Genomic DNA, 20,843 nt, shown 5'->3' on the forward strand with positions numbered 1-20,843 from the left:
CATACAAATGATAGAGATTCTACTGAATGAATTGTAAATATTATATGAAGGTGTAATCTCGAAAATGTGAGCTGACACTAACAAATATTTTGGAAAATATAAATTCCTATGATACAATACTATACAGGAAGAAAATGAGGTTGTAGATGTTGTTGGATCATGAATATTTTATCAAATTTGTTGAAGGGGCTCAATCTTTTTGCTTATTAGGGTTTCCCACTATATTGTATTCAGCCACTTATTTTGAAACCAATATTTCCCAATATTTAGTCTTAATGGTGTATAAGTTTGAAATAGAAGTATGAACCCAGCCGGAAATCCTGTTCCTGTGAGGTCCTTATTTCAACTCTTAGACTTAAATTGACTACATAATTCCTAAAAGCCACCATGAACTGTTACAATTCTAAAATGGCAAAAACGAAAAAATATTTTTTTAAAATATAGTGCATTTAGGAATCTGTAAGCTAACTCTTCAAAAGTGAAATGTACCAGTTGAATTGATATTATCCGAAATATATTTCAAATTATTAAAACACCACAATAAATAATCCTTATTTATTATTATCTCATGGTCCCATATAGATAACTACTTCTGTACAAGCGAAATATGTAGAGGGTGTATCGATTCTTTTCTGCATATTATTGGATACATGTTCCTTGGATATACTTTTTTTCTGCCCACACTCTTTCTTCTACCACAACTCTCTTTCCAATGTCCTTATTCTTTGCCCAACACAACTTTCTGTTACCCACAGATACTGGCAATTCTGACGGAAAGATTTGGTCTCTCTCATCTCTACACTGTCTCTGTCTTCCCATGCTAGTCTTTACACAATCTTTTTCTTCCAATACAGGTTTCTTTGTTGTCTTTCTGCCCTTTATACAGTATTTTTGTTTCACTAAGAAATCTCTCTCACTTCTATGCAAATTCTTTTCAGACTGCCTGCAATCTGCCTAATCTCTTTCTTGTCTTTTAGTCTCTGTTCATCCTCTTTCTTCTATTATCGGTTACTTTGCAGTAGTGTAAATCATTTCGATGCAGGAACGTTCTTCTATTAGCAATCTTCTTATTGTCTTTTCAGTCTCACGTAAGTCTCTTTATTCTATTACAATCTCTTTCCAGTTATCTTATTTCCTCCCAATTTCTCTTTGAATACACTTTTATTATCACTTATTAAATATTTAATAAATTCTATAATTCAAAGAAATTGATTTCTAATTCAATCGGTCTAAAATTTGGGAAATTAATAAAAAAGTCACCATTTTAATGGTAAAATTTGTTTTTGAAAATCAGTTTTAGTTTATCAGTAATATTTTTTTTCAAATTTTGTGGATTGCCAAAGTTAAACAATCTGTTTCTATCAAAATAAAAAATTCATTTTTGGGAATATCGTTACGATATTTTCAGGATATGCAGAGATGTTTATGTGTTTTATCATGCTGAAATCCAATTTTGAAAATCTCATTTAACTTCTGAGATAAAATTTTTTAATCTAAATAATGCATTTAGAGATTAGCAATTATGGAATATTTAAAAAAGATCGATAAAAATTGGTTGCTGATTCTATCGTTTTTATAGTTGACAAATTAATAGAGAATAGAGTCACATTTTTTTTAGTAAAATCCGTTTTTAAAAATCCCTTTTATTTTATAAATAATAATGTTTTCAAATTGAACGAAATTTCGTGGGTTATCAAGGTTAACGATTTATTACAATTAAATCTAAAAATTCATGAAAAATCCATTTATTGCAATATTCGTATGATATTTTCAGAATATGTAACGATGACTATCTATTTAATCACAGTGATATCCGATTTTGATAATCTAGATTAATTGCGAATATAAAAATTTTGTTGTGTTTTTATTTCCATTAAACCAAACATGATGTTAACAATTCGTATCTGCGAATATTATTAAATTTTTTTAGATATACAAGATCAGCAATATGTAATACCTATATGTAGCAGGGGAAAATGTTTCGTAAATTCTAAAACAAATAATAAACCAACTAAAGAGGTACTAGAAAACTTGCAAACATTTATTTACTTTTAGCTTTCTCAAACTCATCCAATGTATTCAAACAATAAGAATTTGGGACATTTATCATTTTATGCCCTCTCTCCCACCTCCACAGTATTACATAAGTTGATGCATATTGTGCACTTAGGTCTTTATGATCCTACGCGACAATGCAAACATAGTTTCATCGCTTTACATAATACTATGTATTAAGCTGTGTGAAACATGATGTCTAAGGGATTGAAGAAAATTGTTCAAAAAATCTTTATTGTTAATCAAAAGTTTGAAAGCATTCCTGCATTTTATAGCCAACATATGTAAAGAACAACTTTTAAAATAAAACTTAATCATTCATTTCGTGTTAATAACGAACTTTTTGTAAGATTGGCGAGGAAGAGGTTGTTTGCAACGATTGAATTACCTTTTTTGATAGCTTTGGAAATGAGTTTAGAGTGAAACATATTAAGTTGCTGTCTAGTTATGATGAATGTTTCTCCAAGTTAATGAAAGACGCGAATATGCCATGTCCAAAGTAACGAATCTCACTGAACATTGCCTCCTTACTAATTAATGGTTAATTAATCGTCTCACCTATACAGAAAAGAACTTGAACTTATTATTCGAGTTTATGAGTTAGGACCGATATTGAGGTCAATTTAAAAGTAGCTAACGTATAATAAGAATTGTAATAAATCTTACTAAAAATTGATTCATAGAAAACAATATGGAAATGTACCGAAGGTAGGAAATGTGCAGTTTCGCCTCTTTCGAATATTCATATTAATAGTGGCGTTCGATCTAGAGACTAATTTAATCATGCCATGGGAGATTATATTCTGCCTGTCTCTTCCACGAATTAATCTTACAGGAAACTCCACAATATCTATTCACTAAAATTCAATACCGTTGTGACGTTAATAATATTAACATTTGGATCGATTTAGACTCTGTTCACACTTATTATAATGTGTTTAAAATATGATAATGATATCTTAAATTTATTTAAACAAACTTTTTGTATTCTCGGTATCTTTATTGTTGCAGCAATACCTCTGATATAGGGCACGTCTGAACACAAACATAATTAGTAACATTAAAGTTCATTTACAAAAAAAAACATTGTTCCGAGTAACGTAAACAAATGGTATCGTGGAGCAACTCCATTTGGTTTCCACACATTTTCCCGTTTTCCCCCAACGTAAATGTCACCGGTTCGCCTCTAAAATATTCAATGCGCGACCTCATCACGTCCCCGTGCCCGGTTACCATCGGCATCCGCTCGGCCCTAATTGTAAAGTTCCTTAGAAAGCTCGTCGTCACCCACGCGACCCCGCTTCCATATAAATATTTACACGTGCTTTATCTACATCTGGTGAGTACCGGGCGGAACTCTTCCTCGTAATCTTTAGTCGGAAGTTGTTTGTGTTTTAGAACGTTTAAAACCGTTTCAAAGCTACTTTCAGTCACCAATTTAAAACTAATAGAAAATCAACTATACTCTGTTTTTAAACCAGGAGGAGTATTTTAAATTTGTCACCAGATTGACCTTGCACGTGATTGGTTGAATGCGAGGAAGGTTCACACACAGGCAATTTTGAATTTTGATTTTGAATTTGAAGGTTAGGTAATTGATAATTCGACAGTTTCGTGTCATTATTGTATATTTTGTGTTCTTAAACCCTTTTTTATTATATTTTGAAATAAATACACTCATAACTTCAATGTTAATTTGTATGTATAGTGTTGACGATAACAAACGAAAATAAATATAATAATAAGTTAATAAATAAATAATAATTATTAATTTAAATTTACCGCCAAAATATCTAGTGATATTTTCTGGTGATTTTTTCCAGTGTAAATCTGACTTTCGCGTTTACTCTTCCTGGTTTAAAAACAGAGTATAGTTCTAGTGCAAGTGTTAGTTCTAGTTTTAATTGTTATTCAGCGCTAAGTTGTATATTTTTAAGTTTCGGGTTTAGCCCTGTGTCTTCAGACGCTGAATGTTAGGTAAGGTTAGTTTTGTTTACAAACATTAATTATACCATGAAGTTTTCTTTGGCAATTAGTAATGGCAATTATAGCGTGAAGTTTTCTTTTGTAATGTCAATTATAGCGTGAAGGAATGTTCGGTAAGGTTAGTTTTGTTTACAAACATTAATTATACCTTGAAGTTTTCTTTGGCAATTTGTAATGGCAATTATAGCGTGAAGTTTTCTTTTGTAATGTCAATTATAGCGTGAAGGAATGTGAGGTAAGGTTAGTTTTGTTTACAAACATTAATTATACCATGAAGTTTTCTTTGGCAATTAGTAATGGCAATTATAGCGTGAAGTTTTCTTTTGTAATGTCAATTATAGCGTGAAAGAATGTGAGGTAAGGTTAGTTTTGTTTACAAACATTAATTATACCATGAAGTTTTCTTTGGCAATTATACTCTGTTTTTAAACCAGGAGGAGTATTTTAAATTTGTCACCAGATTGACCTTGCACGTGATTGGTTGAATGCGAGGAAGGTTCACACACAGGCAATTTTGAATTTTGATTTTGAATTTGAAGGTTAGGTTATTGACATTTCGACAGTTTCGTGTCATTATTGTAAATTTTGTGTTCTTAAACCCTTCTTTATTATATTTTGAAATAAATACACTCATAACTTCAACGTTAATTTGTATGTTTAGTGTTGACGATAACAAACGAAAATAAATACAATAATAAGTAAATAAATAAATAATAATAATTATTAATTTAAATTTACCGCCAAAATATCTAGTGATATTTTCTGGTGATTTTTCCTAGTGTAAATCTGACTTTGGCGTTTACTCCTCCTGGTTTAAAAACAGAGTATAGATGTTGGAGTGTTTTCTATGACTATACAGCGAATTTCACTTAAGATGCAATATACAAAAATAAATTTCCATAGAAACCAAGACAAAACATGTCAATATAATTTGACATTACGGTAAAACTTCGATATAACGGATCAATACGAGCAACGCAGTGTACGTTACAGCTCAATTACAATATACAATAATCTAGCACTGAATAACTAATAAAACTAGACTAACACTACACCTATCACTAGACCTAGAACTAGAAATATTCCTTTTAGCCATAACGCATGTTTATAGCAATTAATTCGGCTTGAGCAGTAGTGCAATAATATCCTAACGAAGTGAAAAAGTGCAGCTGGAGATCGTGCGAGAAAATTCCCGCTCCGGAATCTCCAGCCTTCTTTGATCCATCAGTGTAGATGGTCGTTTCGACGAGTATCGTTTCAATGCCAAAGTGTGGCTGCCTAAGAAAGTAGGTGTAATGTAGTCTGTGCGAGCTTTAAGTACTTATATGTTTATCATTGGCATCAACTTGTCCATTAAAAATTATATTATTAGGCGACAAGTCGTTATGAGACTGACCATCAAGACTGAAAGAAGAATTTCATCGTCTGAATATTTCGAAAATTTATTTCAGTTGGAGTTTGAAGTTGTGGTCCAGGCAAATTATTTAAGTTAGTCCACTTCAGAATCTTCATCGGATTGATCTCCGCAAGCATTCTCTGGTAGAAAAATGGTCAAAGAATCAACGTTTTCTACTAGTTCGTCGTCGTTTTCTAACAATGCCAAAGTTCTAGTTAGTTTTCAGTAACAGTGCAAGTGTAAAACTAGAACTAACACTATACCTAGAACTAGAATCATTCGGATTTAACCGTCTTTAGAGGCACTATGTTGCATATTTTTATTGAACTAAAACTAGAACTAACACAGACGTGCGGCATGTTAGAGATATAGTATTTCTAAACATTTTTTATTCATGTTGGAATAAAGGCCTAACCTTTACGAATTTGTCTCTTGCTTCTATTTTAGTAGTATCTGCAACATTAAAATGGGACATAATATATTCAAAATTATTTCGACTTATTGGTTCAGACACGAACACATTTTGACTGTCTCTTTCATACTCCCAGTACATTCTCCTTCTTGGTACTTGCATGTATCCACTGAGTAGTAGTACACCTATAAATGCTTTTATTTCTGTTTTCTCTATTCTTATTTGGTGATTGTTCTGATTTGCATAACGATTACTTTCGATTACTATTAGTATTTTCGATTCAGTATTTCATCATCCAAGAAAATAGCTCCAAAGGACTTATATGGTTATCATTTTCATCAACTTGGCTATTAAAAATTATGTTATTAGGCGCCAAGTCGTTATGCGTCCATTTATAACTTTTCCTTTTTTTCGAATTTATTTCTACCTTGCTTTCTTTACCCTCAAGACTGAAAGAAGAATTTCGTCGTCTGAAGAGAAATCGTCATCATTCTTTTGACTTTGATCCTGACTATCAATATTTCGGAAATTTATTTCAGTTGGAGCTTGAAGTTGTGGTCCAGGCCAATTATTTAGATTTGTGGCATCCTCCACTCCAGAATCTTCATCGGATTGATCTCCGCAAGCATTCTCTGGTTGAAAAATGGTCAAAGAATCGACGTTTTCTACCAATTCGTCGTCATTTTCTAACATTACCAAAGTTCTAGTTAGTTTTTAGTAACAGTGCAAGTGTAAAACTAGAACTAACACTATACCTAGAACTAGAATCATTCGGGTTTAGCCGTCTTTAGAGACGTGCGGCTAAACCCGAATGATTCTAGTTCCAGGTATAGTGTTAGTTCTACATAATAACAGTGATAGTGTAAAACTAGAACTAACACTAGACCTAGAACTAGAAAGTTTCGGGTTTAGCCGTGCGTCTTCAGAATGTTTCTACTATGTAGAACTAACACTACTATAGGTGTAGACCTATACGAAATTAGCCCCAATTAGATAATATTTTATATGTATAGTATTTTGATTATAACAAGAGAACCAGTCAACCGATTTCGTTAAACAATATCTCATTCGAAAGCTTAATCTTTGACCAATACGAAAATGCAAATGCCCGATTCGAAATCTCCTTCGAATTCCGCTAAAACGCCAAAATAATGCGAAGGTACACGAAAATAACACAAAAATGACCTTTTTTAAGTGGTGATAACTCGTAAACGATGTATCCTATGATCAAGATCTATACGTCATTCGATTCGTCATAGTTTCTTCCATAGAAATTATAAAACGCCCGATTTCAATTCTCTCCCGTTAACCTTGTACAACCCTCACAATGACACTGTGTTTGGCTCGTTGTTTATGCACGTATGAACGCCTCCAATATAAAAAGTTAATTTAAACTAAATCGACTATAATTAGAGAACGGTTTAATGATTTATATCTCAATCGAAAGTTTGTGTCTGGCTGAATGCGGTTATCGATTCCCCAATGCCCTATTCTAAATATTTAAGGATTTTGATTAAAACACAAAAAACGAATTAATCAAACACATCAATTATCACCTTTGTTAATTGACCAATTTTAGTCAACGAAGAATGTGTTAGACAAAATCAGTCAGCACACTCTCGTTTAAACAACCTTCTCCTCTCTTTACATTCACCGTGAACTTTCGATGGAGATTTTGGCGACTAAAACTGGTCAATTAATAAAGGAGATAATCGACTTATCGCATTTCCACTTTTGTATTGGCCAAAGATTAAGCTTTCGAATGAGACATTGCTTATCGAAAACGGTTGACTGATGTAAAATCCTATCTAATTGGGGGCTAGAAAATTGGGGGCTAACTTCGCATACGTGCTAGATTGCTGTATATCATTGAACTAAAAGTAGAACACTAAAGCAACAAGTCAAATCATTCTGGTTGGGTTGGGTTGGGTTGGGTCTTAAGAGACGCACGACTACTCTTAAGACGGATTTCTCTCAGAGTTATCATAAGAACGTCACCTTTTCCAAGCAAAACTTTTCCTTTGCAAAACTACTCAATGCCTGTACTATTAAGCTATGTTGCATTTAATGTGGGACAGTGAAAATGCATAGTAGTTTCGTAACTATGGTTACTGCATTCATATACAGGGTGATTCACATAAGAAACGACACAGAGCACGGACATGTAGAGGACAATAAATTAAGATGATTTAAGGTAGCAAATTGAGACCAATTGAGGCATTTCAAAGGGTTGATTAAGGGTGATGGTCCCCTAAATGTTAACAGATTTTTTTAACCTTTTGGTGGATTTAATACATTATTACCTCATTTCACGTGGAATTTAATTCTAAAACTCTTTTTACTCTTATTATTCTTTAAAAAACATTGTCGTTTTCATAAAAAATTTAAATAACTAATGACACATATTTCGTTAATGCTACTTAAAAAACCGAAAATTCAGTAGTCGGCTGTGAAATTGTACGTAATTTTAGGAATAAATTGTTTATTATGAACTAAAAAGACATCATCCATAAACAAATTTAATTTAGGCATAATGATTCTCTAGTGATAAAGAGAAAATCCCCAAAATGTCAAAATTGAGTACTTTTGGTTTTAAAATCGATCATAACTCAAGAATGAATGGTGATGGCGAAAAGTTTTTTAGGAATAAATTGTTTATTATGAACTAAAAAGATATTATTGATTAACAGATTTTGTTTAGATGTAATGATTTTCTAGTGATAAAGAAAAAATCCCCATAATGTCAAAATTGAGTACTTTTGTTATCAAAATCGATCATTACTCAAAAATTAATTGTGATGGAGGAAAGTTTCTTTGAAATAAATTGTTTATTATGAACTAAAAAGAGAATAAACAAATTTGGTTTAGTTATATGGATTTTCTAGTGATAAAGAAAAAATCACAAAATGTCAAAATTGAGTACTTTTGTTATTAAAATAGATAATAACTCAAAAATTAAAGGTGATGGAGAAAAGTTTATTTGAAATAAATTGTTTATTATGAACTAAAAGGACATTACTGATAAACAGATTTGGTTTAGTTATAATGATTTTCTAATGATAAACAGAAAATCACCGAAATATCAAAATTGAGTACTTTTAGTATATTTAAAATATATTTTAGTATATTTTGACATTTTGGGGATTTTCTCTTTATCACTAGAGAATCATTATGCCTAAACTAAATTGTTTATGGATGATGTCTTTTTAGTTCATAATAAACAATTTATTCCTAAAATTACGTACAATTTCATAGCCGATTACTAAATTTTCTCTTATTTTAAGTAACATTATGAAATACATGTCTTTAGTTATTTAAGTTTTTTATGAAAACGACAAAGTTTTTTAAAAAATAACACGAATAAGAAAAGTTTTAGAATTAAATTCCACATGAAATTAAGTAGTAATGTATTAAAACCGCCAAAAGGTTAAAAAATCTGTCAAAATTTAGGGTACCATCACCCTTAATCAACCTGAAATGCCTCAATTGACTTCAATTTGCTACCAATTAATACCCTTGGTTATCACTCATAACGTATACCAAATTTTTCTACCTTAATGTATTACGAAGATATTCAATGTTTTAAAAATTTAAGACCCAACCTTGAAGGCCTATACTACTCCTCAGGGGTACAACTTAGTATAGAGGTGAGTTACGTTAAATCATCTTAACGTATTTTCTCGAATCTTATCCGCACTCGAATCTAATCCGCACCCCGATTTTAAAAATGCATAGTGGTAAAAAAATTTAGTTTGCGAATGTAATCCGCATCTTTTTTTGAGCAATTCGATAACACCAAAACTATGCGATGCTTGTTATTAACCATAAATATATATTTTTTCCGTTGACTGACGCTGATGCACCTAAAGAAACCTTGCTTACGACGAATTTTTATTAGACTAGACTTTAAATTTACCAAGCCAGAAAAAATTGGAAAATAAATATAATTTTACAAATAAATAGTACGAATTCAGTTTATATACTGCCCTCGTAGTAGCTCGAATGTGGTGTGTGTTTAATTATACATATAATAGCGTAATTATAAAAAAAAGTAGCAAAAATCGAAGAGGTTCTGCTATACAGCGAAGTTTAAAGAGGTGTTATTAAGTTAGCGTTAAGGAAATCGAAAAGCTGGTACAATTTTTGCTGTTAATGAGAGTAACGTTGCGGCTGTTGCGGAAAGACAAGGCAGCTATTGCAGACTGTGAGGCATCGTGCAAAAAATTTACCGGACCAAAGAAGAGACGATTTCACGAAATTGACGAGGCAGTTTTCTGGTTCTCTCAAGAAAAACGAAGGGAGGGACTACAAAATTTTTAATACTAGCAAAGGTTGGACTGTGGGATATATGCGCCGAATGGTGTTATCGTAGAGGCGCAGAACTACAGTTTCCCAATAGCTCCTAATGATTTTCAAGAAAATTTCAATTTGTCTCAAACTGTGAATGCCGACGAAATGGCAGTATATCTGGATATGCCACCCAATTCCAATTACACACTGGAAAGAAGAGGTGTGTAGGAAATTCCTTGATAAACGAGTGGTTGGGAAAAATTGCGCATAACATTGATGCTAGCAGTAACAAGTGGTAGGGAAAATTGCTGTCATTATGAATATTGAGAAAAAACCATTCTGAAATCTGGAAGACTTTCCGAATGACGTCTTAGTTAGGATGGATAATGGAAAAGCTGATGATGGAATGGTTAAGACAAGTATGGAGTCGTAGAACAGGAGGATTATTAAATAAGAATATTACTTAATCATAGACTGATTGCCCTTGGTTTAGATTTCTTGTCATAATAATAATACCTGGTGGAATAACATCCATACTACAACCTGTGTATGTATATGTATATTAACAAACTCGAGAATTAACAAAATTGGGAGCAATTAAACGAGCTTCTGAACTTGCTCAGTCAGTGTAGGCGATATGGAAAACGATCCCTGAAAACAATATTATAACATCATTTAAGAAGAGCTTAATTTTGTATAATCCGAATTGATCCAAAGATGACGTAATATGAGAAGAAAATGATACATTAAAATGTAAATATCGTTCTAAAACCCTTAATAAACTGTTATTGTTATAATGTGATTTTATTATACTATTTTCCAAATTGCAACTATACGACTGCAAATCTAATCCGCACCCGATTGTAATCCGCATTTGATTTTAGAGCATATCAAATTTGTAAAAAAGGTGCGGATTACATTCGAGAAAATACGGTAATTTATTGTCCTCTACATATCCTTGTTCTGTGTCGGTTCTTATGTGAATCACCCTGTATTGCGAGTTATATGAAATTCCAGGTGTAAATCGGATGATGTAGAAATAATAAAATCTGTAGAAAAGGAACATTTCTATTCGAGCCATTAATCAAAGAAAAGTATCTCATGGTAATCGTAATTCTTGGCGGAACGTCGTTTATATGAAAATGGGCTTGCCGCGGACCCAGAATAAAACGTTTGCGAGTCGTTTATCGCCGGCGTTGCGACGTTAAGACGTTCGGCGCAGGAACGATCGCTCGGCCCTCTTGCGACGGTCTTCCGCATTCGAAAACGGTTTATTGCGGTGGGAATTAGACTTGTCTCCGCTGTCCGCAGTCCGCGGAAGTTCCATTATAAAGTTCCCCCGAACGAATTTATAAATCTACTCTCGCACATACCATAGCAGGAACGAAAAAGTCCTAAACGAACTTGTTCCTGCACACAATTTCATACCAAGCTAAATTAAAAAAAAAAAGTAAACCGATTCCCTCCTATAACATTTTACAATAGAAACCTGTCAGTTTCAAAGATAATAATTTTTATTGAGGGTATTCTCGTAGCCTATTCACATTTGAGCGAGCTTCGATGGAGTAATTACGCAAATGTAGAGCATAGCTTCCTCTGTGTGATTTGCGCGCTCGAACGCAAAACAAATCTCCCTGTAAACCCCCCAAACGCGGAGGGATCCGCGGGGAAGAACTGCGGCAGGCGCCCCATTGTATACCGGCGTCGACGAACCGGTTGCTTTGCCTAAAACAATAGGAGCAAAGCGAGTAAACAGATTTTCCACCGCGAAAAGCGGACGGGGCGAATAAAAATTTACTGCCACGAACGAAACTTCCCTAACAAAACTAGCCTCCGATTGTGATATACGCGAACTTCATCCGATTGTTGCATACACCAACCCACATACATATAACGAAAAGGAATTGTTGTAACAGAAAGAGATATTTTTATTCGCAAGATGAATAGTGATTTATAACCACAAAATAAAAACTAAAACTTTCTCAATTTTAAAACTAATAATAACCTATCAAAATGAAAAAAAGGATGATGAAAAAATGATTGCACATTTTTCGTTGATGAGTTTTTTTTAAGCTTCAATAACGAGTTGAAACATTACAGTACTCAATTTCAAGCTTTTAACGTTGTTATATTATCGCCGTATATTGAGTCGTGGTATACACGGATCGATAAATGTAAATTTTGTCGAAAATTTCGAATTTGATTACGTTCTAAAAAGTGTCAAACAACGACAGTACCACTCGGCTAGCCCCAAACAAATTACGAGCCAATAATTATTTGCTTTGTATTCCGCTATACGTTGTCAAGCGAAAATTGTCAAAATTTAATAAAATCAACGAAAAAAAAAACCGTTTGCGAATCGTTCAATATCAAAGAAGAGCAAATCTACGGTATGTACACGTTTCGTATAATCGCCGGAGGGTTATAAATTTTAAACGCATTTATTACGGTTAAATAGACCCCCCGAGGCCAAGCTTTTGTGTGGTTCCGTCTGTTGCGATCGATGGACGACACGACTTATTTTAGTGAGTAAACGAGAAGTAACGATTATTCCGGCCGTCGGATCGGTATACGGACCTCAACCTAGATAGAAGGTCTTAGGACCTTTTTACGACAGCTTTATGCTTGTTTTACGAACTAAGGGACTGACCGACTGCTCTACATTCGCTCTCTTATAAAACTTTAGAACCTCCCAACGGTGGAAACTAAAAATGTCTTTGAGTGCTTGAAAATTAAAAAGATAGAAAATAAAAGAAGTTACCTAGTACTAAAATGTAATTTTATAAATTGAAAATGGTTATAATCTCTACTTCTATAGGTTTACGTGTTATAGTTTTCGAAAGAGATTGGCAAAAAAACAAAAACTATTCCGCAAAGCTCCCGTTGATTCGATTGGAAGGTTCAGAATCTCTGGGGGCGCCCCTCGTTTTCCTCGCAATATATCAAAATTCAATAGCAACGGGGCGCCGCTCTACCGCAGCCTGATGGATTAAACGCCAATAATGCACAATTCCAGGGTCCGATTGAATTTCTCTCTTCTCTGTCTAGCGCCAACTTTCAGAGATTCGATTCGCGTTCAAGAAACTTTCGTTTCGATTGTCGCACAAGTTGAACCGTAGCCAACAAACAACAAAGAATATAACGTTGCATTATTAACTTTTATTTCGTTTCAGATAATCAGCTATTCAAGTTCCAGGGGTGGCGTCAGTGTCGCCACTGAACGCGGTGAAACCAGTCGTAGTGTTCTTCTGATACAGAAGGCCACCGCTTCTGATTCAGGAAATTACCAATGTAATCCTTCAAATGCCAGGCCGGCCAATGTTTCAGTTCACGTATTAAATGGTAAGTTAATTCAAATTTATCTTTATTAGTAAAATTTGTTTTTTATTTAAATCAATTGTCATTGCCAAATTTTTATAAAAAAACGGTCTGTACCACCCTAGATACCATGTTCTATGACCACGCTTTATAATATTTTCCACTAAATAATAAGTAAGGTTGTGTATATTCTAAACGAAGTTGTCACTGATTGTCACTTTAAAGACGAAGCCACTAATCTCTCGTCACTTGGCTAATATCTACGTTTTGAAATTAAAACTCGTGAGCAATATATTAAGATAACATAATTAAGTGCTATAATTAAAATTTGAATATTGTTTAAAAATCAGAATTACTGGAAGAATCTGAGTCTTCCGCTAGTTGGATGATGACAGGAGGTAAATCAGTTATTAATGAATTTCCCATTAATGTTGTCCAACCTTTTTTAATTAGTGCTTCACAGTGGCGAACACTATTTGCCCACATCTCCGGAGTGTAATGACCAAAAGCTTTTTGCCAAGTCTCCTTGACACGACAGATCTTTTTCTCCGAGCTGGACTGAACATGTTTATTGTAATAAGTTTTTAAGAACGCCCAACATAGTTCAATGGGATTATATTGGCAATTGTATGGAGGAAGGCGAAGAACAGTATGGTCATGGTCTCTTATTAATTTGTCAATTTCAAAGGATCTTTCAATTTGAGGCTTGTAATAACGATTTTTTATTTAAGGTTGGTTCAAACTGTATATTATGTTCAGTTAACCATTTTTTCATATCATTTTTTTTGTGCAGAAACTTGGAGCTTTCTCGATTTGTTTTGAGTGATATGGAGCATTATCCATTCCTACCGCACACTTCGCACCCAAATTATTTAATGCTGGAAGTAATTGATTTTTCACCCATTCCATAAAAATAATTGACGTCATATTTTTATGATAATCTCTGTGCTCCGTGTTGTCACTGAGCAAGAGATCGCAATTTGGCAAAAACCCTGATGAAGTGCCTGCGTGCAAGATTGTAAATCTTTTTCCTTCGCCTTCTGCTCTTTGCGGAATACCGAATCTTTCATTTACCCATTGATAAACTTGGGTGCCATTTTCGTAAATCCAAGTTTCGTCAAGAAATACAAAAGTATACTCTCCGGATTCTAGGTATTGCAAGTATGTCTTTAAAAATGTAATTCTTTTTGAAACTATATGTGGTTGTTCAATTAACACTTTTCTATTGCTAATCTTTTTATATCTATATCCCATAGATTTTATAATTTTATATAATTTTGATCTACCATTAGTAAAATCACATTCATTTCTTGCAAAATTAAGTAAATCATTAAGATTAAAATACTGTTTCTTTTCATGCAATTTTTGTATTTGTCTTCCTAACTGTTCTTTAATAAAATATAAATTATTATCCGTTTTGTAGTTCATTTTACAACGCCCTTGTGTTTTTGGTTTTTTTACAGTTTGATATTTTTTGTAGGTTTGAATAATTTTAAAAACCGTCGTGCTGTGAACCTAATACAATTATGTTGAATATAAATTTAATTTTAAAACTCAAGTGCAATACACATACATCAAAAATACGTGAAGCTTTATCACATATATATTTTAAATTCGTATTTGGTGTCTCCGTCTGCACTTCTTCACAATACCTAATTATAGAGTTTTTTTCGCGTTTAGACAGTTGACATCCCGTTCCACCCTTTCTTAACATTTTTATGGTAGATTTAGCAGCAAAAAAATTATATGAAAATTGTTTTTTAATCAATCTTAACAAATTTGATAGACAGTGGTGGCACACAATTAAAGTAAAAGTCACGACATGCGCTTTTACTTTCAATACCAACTTGACGACACTTTGACAATTGATTTAAATAAAAAACAGATTATAGGTATCTCCATATTATCAATATTTTGCAGCTCCACTAAAAGTTTTTAATAAGTATACTTTATGTGTTCAAAAATGCAATTTTAGTTGCCTATCTAAATACAACGTTACCTAAATATGTTGAGAACTACACCTTTTGATTTTGAAATTTTTTTTTTGTATAAATAGTCGTCTCATACACATAGCCTAGCCCTAAACATTTCAACCTCTGCCAAATATAGCAGTGTGTAACATCTCTTTATATTGCTGAACCATGATGAGCTTTTAACATCAATATCATTGCAAAGAGGCAGTTCCAAAATGTTCAACTTAAACTACAGCTTCCTATACTGGTTTTTCTGCGGATTCAAAGAGACACTCTGGTCAGGTTACTGCTTGAAACACATTTTGAGTCATCTTTGCGCAATGTTCCAGTAGCTGCAAAGAATCATAATAACTCACAAAAAAATGCTAGAGGCTTCGAAATTTGTCACAACCCTAGAATGATTCAAAATATGGCTGATGTAATTTTTTGCACGTACGATAAAAACTCCTGGATCAAGTTATATGGATTGAAACTTAGAATGATTGCAAGCAGCTTTAATTATTTTTTCTGCTTTACTGCTCAAGAGAGGTAGGTTACTACAATCGCAAAGTTGTTACTTCCTAAGTTGCAGAATACCATAGACGACTGTGGGAGCATCGTAGAACGCATGAAGAGAAGCTTTATGATCATAAACACTATCTTTTCCTCAGTACATTATGCTGGGTTTCTAATATCTGGACTTCAGTCAAAAATTATACTCTCCGGCATAGAGCTTTTTCCATGATTGTACTGCCTCGAGGACGCAACGTACTTAACAGTGCTACCTAACGACTTTCCAACACTTTGGCACCATTCTATCTAGGTTTGAGACTCTCATGTATGTTTTACCTTATTGTTAAAACACCGAGATAGAAAAAGTCTATATTGAATTTTTATATTCTTGGAGAAGCACGCACAACCACGCGATGTAAGAGTAGAGATAGAGCCAAAACTACAATATATCCTAAACAATCTTTACAACCAGGCATTTATGTTCATTGGAGTGAAAGAGCTGTTCGATGAGACTTAATTTCGCACACGGAATGACAAGAATTTATCGTCCAAGCTCTTGGTAGATACTCGCCCTGATTCCAAAGCCACTAGCATCCGTCTGACAGATAAATTCTGTATTAACTTAAGCCCACTTTTACCATCCTCCTGATAAACTATCTAGGGGATAGTTGCCATGGTTACAGCTTTTTTAAGCGTTCTCATTGGCTAACAGTTGGATTTATCTATCAGATATATTTATCAAGTGATGGTAAAAGTGAGCCTTAGACGGTGGAAATATCGGTATTTACATAAGCAAGCTTTTAATAGACAAAAAGTCTCTTTGTATTCACTATGATTTCATAGTCATAGTAGAAATCAATCGGTTGCAAAAATCCAAGATGGAGCATGTGTTTGATGTAATCTGTTACTCCAACTTATCAGGAAATAATTGTAATCATAGCAAAATGTCTTAAATTTCTGGTTTGGTGATTACAAGATTGTCATTGAGCCAATGTATCGTATTAATCTCTCCAAGTCATTGGTTGTCATCTTATAAGATGATGCTGTTCCAGACTGTTTCATTGTGGCTCTCAAAATAAGCTTCAGCAAGAATACGCAACATTTAAACGTTTAGATTCTGACACTCTTTATGCAATTCGTTCAAAATACGTTTATGTGATGTGCTGGTGTTATCTATTTTTAAGCATCGCGATGGTTTTTTACAACTCCTTTATGAATTCAAGTTTGGACAAAAATTCAAAACTTCACACGTGTTTTGGGCATGTGGGGTTCTTGGAGCAAATTCAGCCCACGTATAAAAGAGCACTGAGATTATCTTTAAGATCAATAATCAATCAAAGACGTGTATGTACGGGGATTACTTACGCAGCAATAAAGACTCCGTTTATGCAGTCGAGATTGAAACATAGATACTGCTTTGAGGAAGTTGTTCTATCTAGTTTATCTATTTAGTCTAAATAACTAGCAGCCGATTGCAAAAATCCAAGATGAACCTTAGCTGACCCTGTGTTTGATGTAATCTGTTACTCCAACTTATCAGGAAATAATTGTAATCATAGCAAAATGTCTTAAATTTCTGGTTTGGTGATTACGAGATTGTCATTGAGCCAATGTATCGTATCAATCTCTCCAAGTCATTGGTTGTCATCTTATAAGATGATGCTGTTCCAGACTGTTTCATTGTGGCTCCCAAAATAAGCTTCAGCAAGAATACGCAATATTTAAACGTTTAGATTCTGACTCTTTATGCAATTTGTTCAAAATACGTTTATGTGTTTTTTTCAATTCTTTATGAATTCAGGTTTGTTGGTATTTTGGTCATGTTGGGTTCGTGGAGCAAATTCAGTCCAGGTATAAAAAAGCACAGAGGTGTAACCTTCAAGATCAATAATAGCATAGAATAATAATAGCAGTAAAGACTTTGTATATGCAATCCAGAGTGACACATAGATACTGTTGTGAAGAAGTTGTTCTATCTAGTTTATCTATTTAGTCTAAATAACTAGACATCTATGAACGGGGAGATGGTTGTAGCACCTATTTCTTCATAACAATCATGCACTTGTTGTCATGTAAGTTTGCGAGGATGACCAGCGTACAAAGTATAGTTTGGAGCAGTATATTTTGACCCTACAGCTAATATTTATACATTTTGAATTGTTTTGTGATCTAAATGATGGCGGCGCAAAGTCTTTCTCAATAGAAATGGTGTTATCGTTCATATCAACATATTTTATGTTAGAATACCCTGCTATTTCCAATCTAAAAATCTTTTGATGGTTTCAATACTGCAATAGATAGTATAAGTCAAATACATAATATCTTCAAAATCAACCAAATCCGTGGCAAATATACTTTTTGTTCGAGTTGCTCTGGTTTTGCTACGCCCGATTATATCATGTGGATTACCTGATTAGAAAATTCCAGAAATTTGATTTATGGCAGTACTGGGTATCAAAAAACCAAACATGCGGAGTAGCATTTCTAGTTATCATTTCTAAACTTGGGACAATCTTGCGGCATTGGCACATGCACACGACATTGCAAAGGTCCAAATTAGTACAAATAAAATCATAAGAGGAGTACTTATTTGGTAGGTGGACCATGGCTAAACCCTTATACTAGATAAGACTCCGATTATTCTGCTTACTTGGTGTCATATACCGCTGGAGATTAATTTTTCAGTATCTGATGCAGATATTATACGGATTAAGTTTCTACACTGAACATTTTAATGATCGATTCCATATTCAATTATACTCTACGGATATGAGATGTGAACTGATGCATTACCACAGGACAACTACAAGGGATTACTGTTAATCTCGAATCTCGGAGTATCTAGAGTAGTAACTGCTACTAAAGGAAGAGGATATACGACACCATAAGGAAACATTAATCCCTATCGATGTTATGTTGATATGGAATCAGTATGACGATCAAAACTTAACAAGGATGAAGACAATTGTATTTCAAAGTTACACCTGTACTTTAGATACTATATTTAGTGTTTAATCGCCTCGCAGTGGGGCAAAACGTTATTATTTTGTCCAAAACATAATCCACGTTTAAATGAATGATCCTATAATGTTGTTAATGACGGCGTACATAATTTGTATTTAATGCTGATTAAAGTGGTGTTATTAATTTCAATATAATCGTTTATAATATTGCAATAATTGCTCATTAATACGATAATTGGTTTATAATACTAAATTACAAAAAAAAATAGTTTGGATCATCTCTAAATCGGTTAAAAGTATCACTTACAGATTATGTCTCAAATGTTTGATTAAATTCAGTTAAACAGTTTAATTGATCATAAACTTTATTTGAAAAAAGTTAACTTGTAAATATCGTAAATCGTTAAAATATATTGGTGGCTCATGTTGACAAAAAGTATCAACCTGATAAATATCTCAAATTAAAACTATTTTTCCTGAATAAACAAGTCCTAAAATATTTTAAAGCAAGAGTTATTTTTGGTTTCACTTCGGTTCCTTCACATCACATAATTTCAAGTAATTGTTGGTTAAAAATTCCTGAAAATCTGTAAATAGTATAAACATGTATGACGTAGTATAAACCATCGCTACAGCTGTAACCATTAACGATCTCGTTTACGACAAAACGTTCATCACAACAACTATCTCATAAAATTAAAACTGCGACACATCCAGTTTTATCGACCATATCCTAAACGTTTATGGGTACGTCTCGAAAACTAATGGTTGTACATCCATTTTCTCTGCATTTTCCTCCTATTCTACTTATTTTTTATTTTCTATTTTGATGATGAGAGATAAATTTGACTGAAATCGCTATTTTATTCTGACCTATTTTTACCTCAAACAATGCAAAATTTAAAAGACGTCGAGATTCGAAATTAACGTTTCTAGAAATTCATAACGATTTGATTAAGAGCGGGTGGGTTGCGTAGCGGTTTCCAGGAAACGTTTCCGCTCAGAACTTTGGGAACCGCAACAACGGCACGTTTGGTAGACGTTTAATGAAAATTGCGTGATCTTCCGTTATTTACGGGCTTTGGGGGAGAGACAGCGTTTCGTGACCCGCGGCAATAAGTTCGAGCTAATTCTTTTCGATTCCAAACGACGAAGAATAATACCAAAGAACAGAATAGAATTACGTTGAACAGAGCAACTAAATACCTCTCCTTATGTTCTTATGTTGGGTTAATTTTTCAATTTATTTTTTTTTGTTTTAGGTGAACATCCCGAAGCGATGCAACACGGTGGAAATCAACGTATGGGTTCTTCGGTAAACATATTCGCCCTCCTCACCATCGTCTTGTACACATACTGTTAAGTTTTAAGTCGTGCCCCATTTCCCTTTTCAAAGAACGAGAAAAAAAAATAAAGTTTTCTTTAAAAAAGAGAAAACATTAAAAAAAAATAAATAAATAAAAGTAACAGACGTGCAGTCGACGATGTGATTAACTTAGTTATTTGCTGGTGTATGTCGAAAAAAAAAAAGAAACAAAAACTTTAAGGCTATCTGTACTGTATTCGTATAAGGATATCGAACGTTTGTAAAAAAATCCTCCGAAAAAACGCGCAAAGAAATACATTCACCCTCAAAACCGTATACAAAATGAAAATTTTAACAAAAAAAAAGTGGAAAATTTAACGATGGAAAAAAAAAACAAAAATCGTAGACGTATATTGTAAATATAAATTTATTATAACCGTGGAGTAAATGATGAGAACAGAGAACGGGATATAACAAAAAAATATATAGGTAGGTATAAATGGTAAGAGTTGTTGATTTATTTTCCTATGTTCCACGACACGATTCAATGTATAAAATAATTTCTGAAAACTGACACTGATAATTTTAATAATCAATAAAATTTTAATCCTAATGTAGAATGAGTTTCTTTTTTTGTGTAGTTTTTTTGTAT

The 20,843-nt window shown here is 33.2% G+C and overlaps 1 protein-coding gene across 2 annotated transcripts in view; it reads left to right on the plus strand.

Annotated features, from left to right (window-relative positions):
* The window catches only part of LOC111421457 (zwei Ig domain protein zig-8-like), a 193,819-nt gene extending 173,015 nt beyond the window's left edge, over positions 1-20,804 (plus strand). For both annotated transcript variants that reach the window (XM_023054620.2, XM_023054628.2), the window contains exons 5-6: positions 13,313-13,481; positions 20,148-20,804. In XM_023054620.2, the coding sequence (XP_022910388.1) occupies positions 13,313-13,481; positions 20,148-20,248 (270 nt within the window). In that variant the 3' untranslated portion in view covers positions 20,249-20,804. The remainder of the gene's footprint in view (positions 1-13,312; positions 13,482-20,147) is intronic.
* The last annotated feature ends 39 nt before the right edge of the window (positions 20,805-20,843 follow it).

Source organism: Onthophagus taurus, chromosome 1, assembly GCF_036711975.1.
Source record: "Onthophagus taurus isolate NC chromosome 1, IU_Otau_3.0, whole genome shotgun sequence".
In the NCBI taxonomy this organism is placed as follows: Eukaryota; Metazoa; Arthropoda; class Insecta; order Coleoptera; family Scarabaeidae; genus Onthophagus; species Onthophagus taurus.